General features: G+C 41.4%; 4 protein-coding genes across 4 annotated transcripts; 2 read left to right on the top strand and 2 right to left on the bottom strand.

Annotated features, from left to right (window-relative positions):
* The first annotated feature begins 1,180 nt into the window (after positions 1-1,180).
* Positions 1,181-4,692, top strand: LOC115622641 (myotubularin-related protein 9). Its single transcript, XM_030516649.1, has 7 exons — positions 1,181-1,789; positions 1,881-2,131; positions 2,484-2,856; positions 2,924-3,399; positions 3,464-3,876; positions 3,936-4,033; positions 4,089-4,692. The coding sequence occupies exons 1-7, from the start codon at positions 1,631-1,633 to the stop codon at positions 4,161-4,163; spliced, it is 1,845 nt and encodes a 614-aa protein (XP_030372509.1). The 5' UTR covers positions 1,181-1,630; the 3' UTR covers positions 4,164-4,692.
* A 761-nt stretch (positions 4,693-5,453) lies between these two features.
* Positions 5,454-8,125, bottom strand: LOC115622114 (ATP-binding cassette sub-family E member 1). Its single transcript, XM_030515958.1, has 5 exons — positions 8,028-8,125; positions 7,540-7,753; positions 6,862-7,472; positions 6,089-6,805; positions 5,454-6,020 (listed from the first exon to the last, which is right to left on the bottom strand). The coding sequence occupies exons 2-5, from the start codon at positions 7,750-7,752 to the stop codon at positions 5,726-5,728; spliced, it is 1,836 nt and encodes a 611-aa protein (XP_030371818.1). The 5' UTR covers position 7,753; positions 8,028-8,125; the 3' UTR covers positions 5,454-5,725.
* A 263-nt stretch (positions 8,126-8,388) lies between these two features.
* On the top strand, positions 8,389-10,700 carry LOC115622479 (signal recognition particle subunit SRP68). Its single transcript, XM_030516424.1, has 4 exons — positions 8,389-8,530; positions 8,633-8,982; positions 9,040-9,702; positions 9,763-10,700. The coding sequence occupies exons 1-4, from the start codon at positions 8,437-8,439 to the stop codon at positions 10,462-10,464; spliced, it is 1,809 nt and encodes a 602-aa protein (XP_030372284.1). The 5' UTR covers positions 8,389-8,436; the 3' UTR covers positions 10,465-10,700.
* A 335-nt stretch (positions 10,701-11,035) lies between these two features.
* Positions 11,036-13,752, bottom strand: LOC115622497. The gene is made up of 3 exons (XM_030516443.1): positions 13,446-13,752; positions 12,697-13,004; positions 11,036-12,058 (listed from the first exon to the last, which is right to left on the bottom strand). The coding sequence occupies exons 1-3, from the start codon at positions 13,750-13,752 to the stop codon at positions 11,249-11,251; spliced, it is 1,425 nt and encodes a 474-aa protein (XP_030372303.1). The 3' UTR covers positions 11,036-11,248.
* Between the last annotated feature and the right edge of the window lie 1,149 nt (positions 13,753-14,901).

Here is a 14,901-nt window from a genome sequence, read left to right as displayed (position 1 = left end):
AACGTATTTTTATAATGCACTTTTTGCTAAGTTTGAATGTTACAGCTTAAATTGTTGGTACAAAGAAACGAAATAATTTTTTTTAGTAAAAAAAAAAACAAATGAAAAGCGAATCACATTTCAAATAATAAAGCGTATCGCCAATGAGTTGTATTTTGTTTTATTGCACTTTACACAAATTTATTTTTTAGCAGCATTGTAATTATTCGTTTGGTTGTTTTATTTGGAATTTTATTTTAGAACCTCATTCTCGTGCTTTAACAAAAATCTGACATCCTGTTGTGATATCTTAAGAAAAAATCTACACGTAAATTATTTTAAAAAAAATTAGCAAATCGTCGAAATTCAGACATAGATGGAAATACCATATTTTAGTAGTGAGCCTTGTATGTACTTAAATAATGAAAAAAAGGCTACCTTCGGCTAGCCGATTATTATATACCCTTGCAAAAGATATAGCAAACTGATTCGGTCCAAAATCCAGTATACCTTTTAAACTAATGACTGTTTTAGAAAATAGCTAATCACTCTGACACAAATTTAGGTGATTGTTCGTTTTAATGGTGGTCCGTTCAAGCTACTACTGCTTATATCTTTAAATCTTGCAAGAGTATTAAATGAAATTAGTTGCATTTTAAATGTGTGTTAAACAAAAACTCTTAAAAAAAACTAAAGCAAATTTAAACCTGCAGCCATTGCAAGTTTTTAAACTGTTAAGTATTTTTAGTCGTATTGTGACAATTACCAACAGAGAAGCAATTTTTTCCAAAACATGTATGTGCGTATATTTTCTATTAAGTTTTAAATAATGCAAATCTTTAATTGTAATGAACAATTACGAAATCAAGAAAGAAAAATGCGTGTTGTGGTTGGTTTCCATGCCATATAGAAGCAGAAACAAAATAAAGCAAGAGTACGTGACCCTATTTTTTGTAAACCAATCTTTTGAAAATAACTTTTTCGTATAAATAAATGCATACCAGTTTTGCGTATTTTAACATAGAAAAATCCACAAATGTTTTTTTTTCTTTTTCAAATAAATCTTGTGGGGCGCGAAGCTTTCTGCGAAGCATTGCCAACAGCGAATGTCCATCTAGTAGGGCTCCTCAAAATGCACGCGTGTTGCTGTGAATGCTGTATGGAGTAAGAAGCAGTGGTTATTATCGTACAAAGCAGCAACAAAATAGATGACTGCAAGAAATTAGCGTATTTTAGTAAATATTTTAAGTAAGTTAGTGTTCACAATATGTGTAAAACTAAATGGTGCTTACACAATATTAAAAGCAGCAGAGCTGAGCGTGTTAGGAGCCCCTATTGATTGTGACGCCCACACTGCTGTTTGTAAAATACAGCACTAAGCGCAGAAAGATATAGGAAGAGGGAAAGGGGCGTTCTTGTGCGGCGTGCGTTGAACGGCGTTGAGCTGCGCGAGGAAGCAATCAAGTGGCAAGAACAACAACAAAGGGGCCGTTCGTCACGACTCGCGCCACAAACCACAAGCAAAATGCAAAAAGTTAATTAGTGTGAACAAAATCAAATCAGCAACCCTCCCTCAACACCCCCATCCTGCTGTCCCTATTTGCTCAGGCTCTGAGGTAGTCAGAGGACATCTGAGTGTGTGGCAGATAGCATGGAGTTTGCCGATCTGATAAAGACACCCAAGCTAGATGGCGTTCTGCTTTATCTGCCTGACCACGACAACCAGCAGGCGACTGTCGAGGGCACCCTGTGCATAACGGGACATCATTTACTGTTGAGTGCCCGGCAAGAGAATACACAGGAACTATGGGTAAGTAGCTGAGGGAAACACATACATACATTATGGAGGAATGGGCCCAGGTGCACTCGACCATCAATGATTTATCCAATTATATTCTTAGCTACTGCACAAGAACATCGACTGTGTGGAAAAGAAGCCGAGACTGATGCAAAACATTGTGACCGGTGGCATAATAACACTTAAATGTAAAGATTTGCGAATTATATCGCTGGAGATTAGATATGCCAAAGAGTTTTTTAACGTATCCTCGTCGCTGGAGGCGCTCAGTGCGATACAAAATGTGGAATTGGAATATCCGTTCTTTTATAGGCCCATGTATGCCATACTAGAGGATGGCTATACGATGTTCAGGTGAGTTACAGATCCGGCCTGTAAGCGATACTCCCTGCATGTATCCATAAATTTCTTAAAGTTGCGTAAATCTGCCCGATTGGTTCCTTATATCAGATGACTACTGCCATACTGACCTTTGTTCTTTACTCGATTTTATTTAATTTAAATTTTTGGCTGAAATATTAAAGAGTTTTTAGAGCTCAGCTTTAAGTAGATTTTGCATCTTTTAGAACACTTTTAATAAATCATCAATTCTATAAGATATTTGTATAGAAAATATCTAAAGAATCCTGCAAAATGTATAACCGTTATGCCTTCCTTGATTAAATATATTTAAATAAAAATCTGCAATATATTTATTGCCCCACAGACCCGAATTGGAGTTCGGGAAGCTAATCAGTGGCGTGGGGGCGCCTTCGTCTCCTAATGTGGCAGCCATTAATGTCTGCACGCCTTCCACATCGACAACGGCCGCTGCTGGCTCCGGTTCTGGCGGTATGATAGGCATACCGCATCCTCTACAGAATGGCTTCACAATGGATGCTGCGGCTGCCGTAACGGGCGGCAACATACCCGTTTGTGAGTGGCGCATCACGAACTGCAACAAAGACTTCAGCGTTTGTGCCACATATGGAGCCATGCTCATTGTACCTAAAGCAATTACGGACGAACAGATTGCGTTGTCCGCCTCGTTTCGCGATGGTGGCCGCTTTCCCGTGCTCAGTTATCGGCATGAAAATGGCGTAAGTTCATTTGTGGTGCCTGGCTAATATAATATAGTTGCCGTAATTCAATCAACAATTTTCACAGGCCACGCTGATGCGCAGTGCACAGCCGCTGTCCATACAGGGCATCAAACGCTGTCGAGCAGACGAGGCCATTCTCAATTTGGTATTGGGGCGGAGCAAGAAGGGCTTTATTGTAGACACATGGGGCAAGGGCAAATCGAATACGGAAACGGATCAACACTATTCGCAATGGAAGAAGGTTAATCGCGCCATTGGGAATGTCAGTTCACCCGCTTCCATATTGGATAGCTTTGGCAAACTGATTGACGCATGCAACGATATTAGCTGCACTACAGATAAGTGGCTATCACGGTTGGAGAACAGCGGCTGGCTAAATCTGGTGCTCAATTCCTTGAATGCCTCGTGTGTGGTGGCTCAGTGCTTAGATCAGGAGGGCAGTCCGGTGCTGGTTCATGGCGCTAAGGGTCTCGACTCTACGCTTATTGTCACATCCCTAGTGCAGATCATTCTCAATCCCGATTGTCGCACAGTGCGTGGGTAAGTCGATCTTCGAATATTATTAGTGTCGGTACTAAAATTACCTTATCGTTTATTTTTTCAGCTTGCAGGCGCTGATTGAACGCGAGTGGATACAAGCGGGTCATCCATTTGCTTCGCGTCATCGCTACTCTTGCTATACACCCCACCAGACACGCAATAAGAACTCGGGGGCCACCTTTGTGCTGTTTCTCGACTGCATCTATCAGCTGTACACACAGTTTCCCTGCAGCTTTGAGTTCAGCACTCAGTTGCTCATTTTGCTGTTCGAGCACAGCTATTTCTCACAATACGGCACCTTTCTGTGTGATTCGGAACGCGAGCGTCATGAGTTGCGTGTGCATACGCGCACCACGAGCCTATGGTCGTACCTTAATCGGCCGGATGTGCTGCAAACTCTGCTAAATCCTTTATATGAGCCAAATGCAAATGTAATATGGCCTTCAGTGGCGCCTATTAGCTTGGAATTGTGGAGTGGTAAGCAGTTTAACTGAATAATTAGTCTTGATAAACTAATTCTTTATAAATCAACACAGAACTCTACTTGCGTTGGGTGATAGACCAGCGGAATATAGCAACAACCATGGCCCAAATTCAGGAATTAGTTACGCGTGAAAAAGAGCTCAGAACTCAGGTAGGTTGCTAAATTGGCTTAAACCCAAGCACACATTCAATTATCAATTCGACAGGCCATCAAGCTGCGCAAACAGGCTTTGGAACTGAGCCAGGAAGTGCTGGCACTCAAGAACGATAAGGACGTATAGTCGGCTACCTCGGCACAAGCTCTCTAACTATAATTTTATACATATATACACCTATTTTTGATACTTTCTGTATCCATTTGAAATTATTTTCTTTTTCGTATATGTTCGATTGCAAAGATACTGAGAAAGTGAGTAAAATCTTGCAACCTTGAGCATATACAGAAAATGTAATATTTTAACAATAAGAAAAAACATAATGTTCCATTTACAAGAAATTTGCTGAAAAAAAAAACCTATTGGATTAATGTATGATCTGTATTTTGAGATCGTAACAATCACTCAATATTCTAGACAAAAGTCCATTTTCTACAGTTTAAATTTACATGTCTACTGAAAACGGTGTTGTAACTTAAAGCTCTATCTCTCTATCTCGTTGAAAAGCGCTCTCTATTTATATATAAAAATCGCACACGACTTCTGTCAAAATGTATAACAATTTGAGTCAATTTTTGACGCATTTACTTCTATTGAAATCGTAGTTCTTAAGTGTCTTCGAATTCACTAAATACTATATTACACTTACGTATAATGTTAATGGTCTTTATTGATGTTAAGCCTCAGATCAAATTAGTATTGTACATTTAAAGATTTGCCTTTCGAAATTGGTATTGAAAATAATCTATTTGTATGGTAAATTTTATTGTATTGCTTCAAAAGCATCTTTAAACATTAATATATTTATATGCATATATATATTCTTGAAAAAATTGAAAACAAATCAAGCTGTGCATGCGTTCGTATACATATTTATATAAATACATACATAAATATTGATAATGTTTGTAATTATGAATTGCGTGTTTAATTTAAATTGTGATCGTATTTAAAACCGTATAAAAATGCGTATGGAACTTAAATTTGTACACATACCTATACGTTTATATATTTGTATTGCAATTGTACGTGTTTTAAGTATATGCTAATTTTAAATATTTTAAGTGCAATAAATATCTGTATGTTAATTTACAATTGCCAAAATGCAAATAAAAATGTGTTCATTCAAATTAAACTTTGGCGCCAATACCTTTAATACTGCCATTCACAGCAAACGCGTTTAATCGCCACCTGTTGCTCATTATGTGCGACTACTTTGAATCTCCAACAGCTGCCCCTTTTATTTTCCGACATAATTAAAGCTAATTGCTGAAATAAATTCCTCCTTCCCAACTATTATTAATTAGGCAACACATGATAATTGCTGTTTTTCTATAAAGTTTAATTGTTTTTTTATTTTCACTAATATCTTTGCGTACAAAGATGATTTCCCCTATTGTTTACTCTTTTAATTGATTTCTGTGTACAAAACGCATATAAAAACTCACTTTAATTGATTAATTCCCACAATTGTAAATTTTTACGTAATTCATGACAACTATAACAAAATAGGCATAAAGAAAACAAAGTTGTTGCTCGGTAAAAAATGCAAATATCTAAGACACGCTGACTTTTGAAAACAAGGAAATGAGGAAAAAAATATAACGAAAACCCAAAACGTCTGGAGAAGTTGACTTTGTTTGCAGGAAACCCATTGTGTACCGTTGATATTGTCCTGAGCTCTGATTTTAGTTGCCACCTTCGTCTTCCAGGAAGAAGAACTGGCCAGACCGCTTCTGTTCCGTATCTTTGACAGAGTTGTTTTTATTGATGCGCGGCCTGAAGTTGTTGGGATCACGCCGGAACGTAATTCCCAGCAGTTCGAGGAAACGGTTCATTCCATTGAGCAGAGATTGCGGGGAATACGCGGTGGTCTTTACCGAGGGCTGGCCCTCAATCACAATAACGCGATCAGCAAGATAGGTGGCCATTATAAAATCGTGCTCCACCACAAATCCAGTTTTCTTTGCATGCAAAATGTAACTGTGGAATTATCATAAATTGTAGTAACATTAATATAAAAATAGATTCATTTAATAAATAAAACTCACCGTTTAATAACCTTCGCCGCCACCAAACGTTGTTCCGAATCCAAATAGGCTGAGGGCTCGTCAATAAGATAAACATCAGCGGGCTTGCCCAGGCACAAAACCAAAGCTACACGTTGCAATTCACCTCCAGATAGGTTTTGCACTTCTTGATCCATAATCTCCTCAATCTTCATGGGCTTCATAACGTCCGCAATGAACTGAGGATGCACATAGGCATCACGGATTTTGTCGTGTAGCAAATGGCGAACATGATTTTGGAACTTCGGTGAAATCTTTTGAGGCTTGTACGAAATATTCAGCATTGGCAATTCGACTTCACCATCGGGTTGCAAATTGCCAGCCAACATGCGAATAAATGTCGTCTTGCCCGTTCCGTTCTCGCCCAGCAGCACGAGGATTTCCGAATCACTGAAATGTCCCTTCTCAACGGTTAACTCGAACTTGCCCAAAGTTTTCACCATCGATGGATAAACGTAATGATTCATGCGCTTGATTTCCTCCTCAGTGGCCGACTCTGAGACTTTAAACGTGAGCGATTCCGTGCGGAAACGCATGTTCTCCGTGGGCACAAAACCGTCGAGGAAAATGTTGATGCCTTCACGCACTGAAAAGGGCATAGTGACAACGCCATAGCAACCGGGAACGCCATAGAGACAGCAAATAAAATCGGACAAGTAATCCAGCACAGACAAATCGTGTTCAACAACAATAATGAATCTGTACAGGGAAATGAGTAAATGGTAGGTATACAAAATGTAAATGCGGAGACTCACTTGGAAGGATGCAACAGGGAGCGAATTGTTAGGGCAGCATTTAAACGTTGTTTCACATCTAGGTACGAAGAGGGCTCGTCAAACATGAAAATATCCGCATTCTGTATGCACACCATGGCAATGGCAAAACGCTGCAGTTCTCCACCAGACAATTGGGAAATCTCTCGGTCGCGTATGTGCGAAAGGTCCAACATTTCGCAAATCTTATGTTGCTCTTGACGTTCATCCTTTTTATCCAGCAGCTCGCCGACAGCGCCGCGCACCGCTTTGGGAATCTGGTCCACATATTGTGGCTTGACCAGCGCCCTCAGATTGTCCTCCAATATCTTGGTGAAGTAGTTTTGCAGCTCAGAGCCACGGAAATAGTTCAGAATTTCTGTCCAGTCTGGTGGATTAGCATATTTGCCCAAATTCGGCTTCTGCTTGCCCGCCAAAATTTTCAATGCCGTCGACTTGCCAATACCGTTCTGTCCGACCAAACCAAGCACTTCTCCTGGACGGGGGATGGGCAGGCGATGCAATTTAAAGGAGTTTTTACTATAACGATGCGTTGTGTGTTTATCCAAGTTACTGGGCAAGTTAATAATCGTGATTGCCTCAAACGGACATTTCTGTAATAAGTAGAAGAGTGTATTTATAACTAGAGTCGACGACGTTTGACCCTGGCAATTGACTCACCTTGACACAGATACCACAACCGATGCAAAGCTCTTCGGACAATGACGCTATCTTCGACGTGGGTGTTACCTCGATGCACAATTTGCCCATGCGCACGACTGGACATGATTTTTTGCATTCCTGCCGACAACGCTTCGGTTTACATTTGTCGTCACTGACAATGGCGATACGCGTCTGCTTGTCGGTCTCTTCGTGCTCCTTTCTGCGAGACATGCTGCAATTATCCAAAAGCAGATTAGTAAAACCACTTCCTAGTATTATTTTTCCAATGTCAACGTTGCAATTTGCAAGCGCATGTCACTCATTTAATCACACAGTCAAAACAAACGGGTGTGGGGGTGCATGTGTACTTTCAGCATTGAGTGAAAGTATAACCTCAAACTCCTCAAAACAAACGAATTCAACAAACAACTGATATGCACTGTGACATTTAATGGCTAGCCAAAGCCTTGCAATTGCTGATTATTGATGTGTTTGCTTTAATTTACCTGCGAACTTGTCCGAAATTATTTTGAAATGGGGCGAACGCTCTTGCGTGTCAGCCAACAACGATTAAAAGGAGAGTTCGCACGATACTACTTTGTAGTGGTGGGCGACAGTATCGATAGGATTTATGCAAACAGAGAAAACAATGGAAAAATAAATGAACCGCAGTGAAATAAACAAACTAATGACAATTTAAAACCACCGCATGCAAATTTACACAAGCATATAAAACAATAATTAAGAGAAATAACAAGTGAGGCGCAACTGTGGTACTTTTTATCGATAATTCTCACATTCATCGCCTTCGAACGCCCATCCCTACTGCCATACGAAAACAATGATGACGTTTAACGTTTGACGACGTCGTGTGCATTTGGATTCGGGTTTTTGTAAAATTTGGATTTTTGTAAAATGGTCGTCGAAGAACCGTCTAGCGCCGAAAATGTGGAGAAGATTGACAGTAGCACGGCCGTATCGGAGCCAGCTAAAATCTTCACCGTTGAAAGTTAGTAAACGCACCAAGTAAAGGGAAGCACCCAGCAGCGACGCTTCTTAACCTAAAAATTGTGTTCATAAATATGCATTAAACTTTCACAACCCTTTGCAGTACTGCACATGATCAAAGATGCGCAACAACAGCATGGTCTGCGACACGGTGACTATCAACGCTATCGTGGCTACTGCACGCGTCGCATCCGTCGTCTGCGCAAGGCTCTGAAGTATCCACAGGGGGATAAGCGCCACTTCAAGAGACGCGACGTTACGCTCTCTCAACTGACGGGCAAGCGGGCGGACGAGCGTTACATACACATTCCGCTAATCAGTGCGGAGCGCGCCTGGGCCTATGCTATGCAACTGAAGCAGGAGGCGAATACGGAGCCGCGGAAGCGTTTCCACTTGATTAACAAGATGCGACGTGCCTGTTTCTATGCCCTCCAATTGCAGGAGCTGTGCAATGTGAGTGTACAGAAATATTAATTAGAATCACCTTCCTAATTCCTAATTTGTACACAGTCCGAAGCATTTGATGCTCGCACCAAGCTTGAATGCGAAGCCTATGTGGCTTGGATGCACGGCACACTGCACTTTGAGCTACAGCTCTGGAAGACGGCTGGTGAGCACTTGAAACGTGCTCAGGTCGTCTATGAGAACCTAGCTAAGGCTTTGCCCGACGATGAGCAAGAACTGTATCGAGCCAAAGTCAATGAGTTCACGCCCAACTTGCGTTATTGTGCCTACAACATTAGCGGTGGGGCCAGTGGTGGAAATATCGATGAAATTTTGGAGCTACGCGCCCAGGGTGTGCTTGAGAATTTGGATGTACTCGTGAGCCAGACTAAAACTGAGAGTAGCGAAGGCCTTCAAACGATCGACTGGCGTGGTCGCAAAGTTACTGTTCGTCCGGAGAAGGTGCGCCTGTTTTTGCTCAGTGCCCAAGAGCTGGACAAATCGTTGGCGAAGGCCACCAAAGTGGATGCCAAGATTGAGCTGATTGAACGGATTTTAATGGATTGCAAGGATGCCATACAGGCTGTGCGTGATGAGATAAAGCAGGATCCCAAGCTGCGCTCCCTAACCACCGGCCAGACAGTGTCGGGTGTGCAATATTTATTAGCGTATTTGAGCTACATTCGTCACAGCCGCACGTTGCAGCGCAATTTGTGTCTGGTCGAACAAGTAAGTGATGTCCAACATCAGCTTTTTTCAAAGTAAACCTATCCATTTCTTTTATTGCAGGCCAAGCTTAACTTTTACGATCCCAACCAGCAGTCCCAGATTGTGGGAGATGGCAAACGTGTACGCTCGCAAGATCTGGCGCGTCTGTATGAAATCATTTTGCAGAATGTGACGGAAATGCAGCAAATCAGTGGCATGGAGGAGGATTCTCGGTATCAAGAAGAAGTCTCTAATTTGGCGCTTACTTTTAAGGCCTTCCGTTGCTATTATATTGCGCTCACGTTGATCGACATGAAAAAATGGAAGGAGGCAGTAGCGCTATACGAACGTGCTTCGAACTATGCCAGCGAGGCACTGAAGGGCAAGACCAGTGCCGAGTTCCAATTGCAAGCTGAATTAAAAAAGCTTGTCTCCACCATCGATGGTTGCAAATTCTCTGCCCATGCCTACAGCGTGCTGGAGGATGATAACAGCGAGGACGCGAGCTCCAATGCGAAAGCTCAGAAGACAACGAAGCCGCTGTACGAGCGTCTATCACAATACAAAGAGGACCAATCGCTGCACACTAAAACACCCAATGTATTCAAATTAACACCCGATATGGAACCTATACCATGTAAGCCGCTATTCTTCGACTTGGCCATGAATTACTTGGAGCTACCTTCTCTGGAGGACAAATTGGAATCACCTGGAAAGAAGGGTGCTTCAATTACTGGCTTTGTCAAAGGATTTCTTGGTTGGGGCGGTGCCGGCAATAAATGAGAGTCGCGCAAAAAATAAAGATAAAGTACACATGCACCTTTTGCGGAATTCCAAGTTAATGTTGCTTTTATACATGGCCCGTTTTTCTGTTGATTTGTAAGTTTTTGTTTATGCTTTTACACGCCGCAGGCTTTTTATATATAAAATAGAACACTTTTGTTGTGACAAAGAATTTACGAAAGTGTAGAAGATTTTGGTAATAAAGGAACCCACAATAAAAATGTGGTATGGCCACAGCCGACGGTTTATTAAGCGCATATTTTACACTAAACTACATTCTAGTCGAAAGATGAGCACGACGAAAGAAATTTTTACCACTGGTTTGCCTTTTTTCTATAGATAACATTTAACCTATAACTTTGTTATAAATCTACACAAAATTGATTTCGATAAAAAATTAGAAGACAATTTCAAGATTTTCTTTCTATCAGATAGCAGTTGAACTTTCTGTTTCGTCACTAGGATTGTATTGGATTATACCTACATATATACATATTCCGATTCTCTATGGATATTTTAGAATTAATGGTTACTTGTTCACGTACTTTGGATCTGACCTTTTGGGTATTTATTGAATGGTGATGAAGTATTTATCTTGATGAGATTATATATACGTTATTGAAGTCCGGAATATTTATATATAAATAAATCGTGTATTTAAAGAGCACCTAAAATCAGAAAGCAATATAATCTTGTACATTCCTAAGAACAGCTTTCACAATAGAATTATCGAAAAATGGAAAGACCTTCAGGGTTTTCAATTCATGCTCATCTCTACAATTGACTACGTACAAGGTTCCACGCTCAGGTAGCCGTGTTCGTAGAATTCTAGAACTAATTCCCTAATTCGGACATGATATTCCTGCGTCAGTTTCTGTGTGCATTTTATCTCTTTAGCTCCGTTCAAGTTCAGCTCACTTATCACATCCAAATTGGGTATGTTATCCGGATCGAAAGTCACGGCGGGCAGTATCCACATACATATGGCCAAGCCATAATGTACATGACGCACATACTCAGCACTTAGGCGTTGCAGGGAAAAGGTTTCGTGAAGATTGTTCAACTGATGGGACGCAGATGTGTGTCGCAACTGCTGGTCCAGTTCTCTGGCCAAGTTCTCGGCGTAAGCAGCCAGTAAGGTGTCCGTATGTACATCCCTCAGCTGACGACGCGTGCTCGTATAGATGAAGTGGAGTATGTCGAAAACCGGCGAGGTGCGGCGCATGGCCTGCAGATCGAAGAAGATGGCCTCCTCCGGCTGTGATCGGAACATAATATTGTTGACCCACAGATCACCATGGCAAATGACGCTCATCTGGGAACTGCTGGAAATATTGATGCCGTCCTGCAGTTGCTGAAAGAGGCGAGGCTGCATTTGCTCGATCAGACTAATGGGCGCTGTTAGACTGCCATCCCCATTCGAGGCGTGCAAACTGTCCAATGCCTGCTGCACCGAGGTGTCCAGTATGCGGGAATAGAAGTCGGCCGCATCCGGACAATAGACAATCTCGTTCAGCTGCGCGCATTGCTCTGTAAAGTGTGTCGACTCCAAATGTTGGGCTGCCAAAGAGGCGGCATGTAGCTGAGCCAGTTTCTAAAAAGATGAGAGTAGCCAATGAAAGCAATTTTTGTTTTAAAAGGGGGAATACTTATAGGGAAATCTCTCGAACACACTAATCACAATCACTTTTCGGTTTCGATAAAGCATCCAATAATTGAGGTTGCATACAATTTTAATTTAGAAAATAATAATAAATATTTCTGTTTGCACTTGTAATGCTTTTATGTGCTTTTGGGATAGGATAGAATGACTTATTTTTGTATACTCGTATTTAATAGCTCTATTTTACGTACTATTTGCATTTTACATTTCGAATCGAATCCTTTGGAATCGATTTAGTAATATATTTTTTAAATTTCACGAAGTGAGCGATTTGCTTGCCAGCAGGCACGAGATTTTGAAGACAATTGAAAAATCTAAGGCCTATTCAAATTAAAAAAAAGGATCGATATCTGTATCTAACTAACAGATGGATATAGACATACAATATGAGTTAGTTCAGCGAAATTTTGTTTGGTCGCTTTTTGATTGAAATAGTTTTACATTTTACTGACTTCATAAAAAAATCTTAATAAGAGATTATGCTTGAATAATAATAAGTAAGTAAGTATTAGCATATTTCAAACCTCCGGTTACACTCTGTCGTGACGAAGTGGGTCTCCTATACTTACCTTCATGACCAGCAAACATTGTCGCAGCTCCAGGCCGGCAATGCGATTCTGCATGTGAAAGCCCAATGTCTTCAGGTCCTGTAAAACAATGATTGGCTCTCCACTGGTGCCCTGCTCCCGATCGTGGGTGTCCGCGATGTGACAGTAGGGAAACAATTGCTGTTTGCTGTAGCGACGAAGGAGGGGAACGACATGGCGATAGGCGTTGATTTCATTGCTGAAGGCCTCCTCGCAGCGATAGAGCTGGCGCCGAGAGAGACTCGGAATTTGTCGTTTGATGATAACGGTGCAGCGGCACGAAGCCGGCGCTGCTGCAATGAGAACGAAACACACAAAACGAAATACAAAACAATAATAGCTGAGCTAAGTTACTCGCACACAAACACACAACAGGCAGAGAGAGACGAAAAACTTTAGCTCGTGTGGCTAAACAGCTGTTTTTTGTTTACAATACAATGCGCGTAGTAAAATTTATGAATGAAAATCATCGTGTGTGTGAGAGAGCGGCAGATAGAGAGCGCTTGTGTGCTGGTGTGTGTGTGTGTGTGAGTGCGCGTTGACCTTTATCGCAAATTTATATTACGTATACGTATGGGTGTATTTGTGCATTTAGAATGCATGGCCCAAGGTCAGGCACAACAGTGGCGGCGGCGGCGGCGGTGGCAGCAACAAAAAAAAAAATCAATAGACTAAACGCTTCACTAAATGCACTACACACCCGCACAGCCGCTCTCAAACACATCCTTTACCCATTTCACTGCCCTCGTAGGCCGCATCCCCGGCATCGTAGATGCTCACACGCTTCACCACAGACATGTAATTGTCTCCACTGCTGCTCCCCGCACTGCACTCGATGTGAGATATTTGAAAGGACACCAAATGGTTGTGACTGAACAGTTGGCGCAAATGCTCGACATTCTCCTCATATTGATTGGCAACGGAGGCGGCTGCACTGGTGTTGCTGTTTGCCTGACATTTGTCTGGGTTGTTGCTGCTGACAGCGGCCAATGCCATGGCAGCAGTTGAAGGTCCTGTCGCTGTCGCTGCCGCTGCCATTTCCGCTGTGCTTTGTTGCATTGCAGCTGGCGCTCTTTTGCTCACTGCCACAATTTATAGCTGGTCGATTGGCTAAAAACCTCTTTAATTTGTTGTTTATGCTGCTGTTGCATTTTCACGTTGACATACAAAATTGTATTTTATTTAGTTCTTATATATTGGGTCAGCAGCTCATATTTATAGTTTCATGTGATTTTGCATATGCATTGATTTTTGTTTATTTTTATATTTCTTCTGTTTGTTTTTTTTTTGCGTAAAATGAATTTCAAATTTGTTTTATTTGCTGTCTTTTTGTTTTGCTGTCTTTTTTTTTAGCACATTTATGCGAACGCGCACGCAAGAACTTAAAATCGACAAACCGCACGATTTGCTCCTCAAGCGACAACTGAACACAATCTTTTTTGTTGTTTGAAAAAATCGCAAATGCAACGGAATGAGCAAAAGAGTTTAAAATGCAGTGCTCAGAATGCTCATGAGAACGCTTTCGCAGCGCCACCTGGCGTGCGGTGGCCGCAGCTGCCCATAGACAGACAACAACGGCGTCATCTGCTTCGCTCTCCCACCTGACACTCGAACATTTGTAGAAGTGTGTGTGAGAGTGTGTATGTGTGTGTTTATGTGATGCATTTGAAAGCCGGTAGCTGAAGCAAATGTGGAGGCAATCATGTCGTCCGCTCGCCGCTCGCCGCTGCGCCGCGTTCAAGGTCATGCTCGCACTTTCACTCAAATAGGCAGCAACACATGCGGCGTATGCTTAATGCATGCGGCGGATGTTGATGTTGCGGTTGCTCATACGCCGTGTGGTGCGTGGCTGGAAAAGTCGTTAACATTGGAATGACATAAATTGGCGTGCACTTGAAATTGAAATTTTATATGAGACAGTCCTTGGACTGCAGCGGGCATTTTATTTATTTATTTGTTCATTTGCCTTTTGTTTATATTTTTTGATTTGTCATTTTTTTTTTATTTAGAAAACAACAAAAATACTATCATATGTGAACTGTGAATACAATTTAGTTCTGCAGCCTAATTAAAGTATAGCCTCAATAGCTCGAATTACTAAAAATTCTGAATCTTCGGTGATAGAAACTTAAAATACATAGAATTGATTTTTGATGAATTAATCATAAACCCATTTTTCAATTGTTC

Source organism: Scaptodrosophila lebanonensis, unplaced genomic scaffold (genome assembly GCF_003285725.1).
Source record: "Scaptodrosophila lebanonensis strain 11010-0011.00,11010-0021.00 unplaced genomic scaffold, SlebRS2 tig00000043-arrow-pilon, whole genome shotgun sequence".
Taxonomy (NCBI): Eukaryota; Metazoa; Arthropoda; class Insecta; order Diptera; family Drosophilidae; genus Scaptodrosophila; species Scaptodrosophila lebanonensis.
The sequence above is the reverse complement of the archived record's forward strand: the minus strand, read 5'-3'. Positions and strand labels throughout refer to the sequence as shown.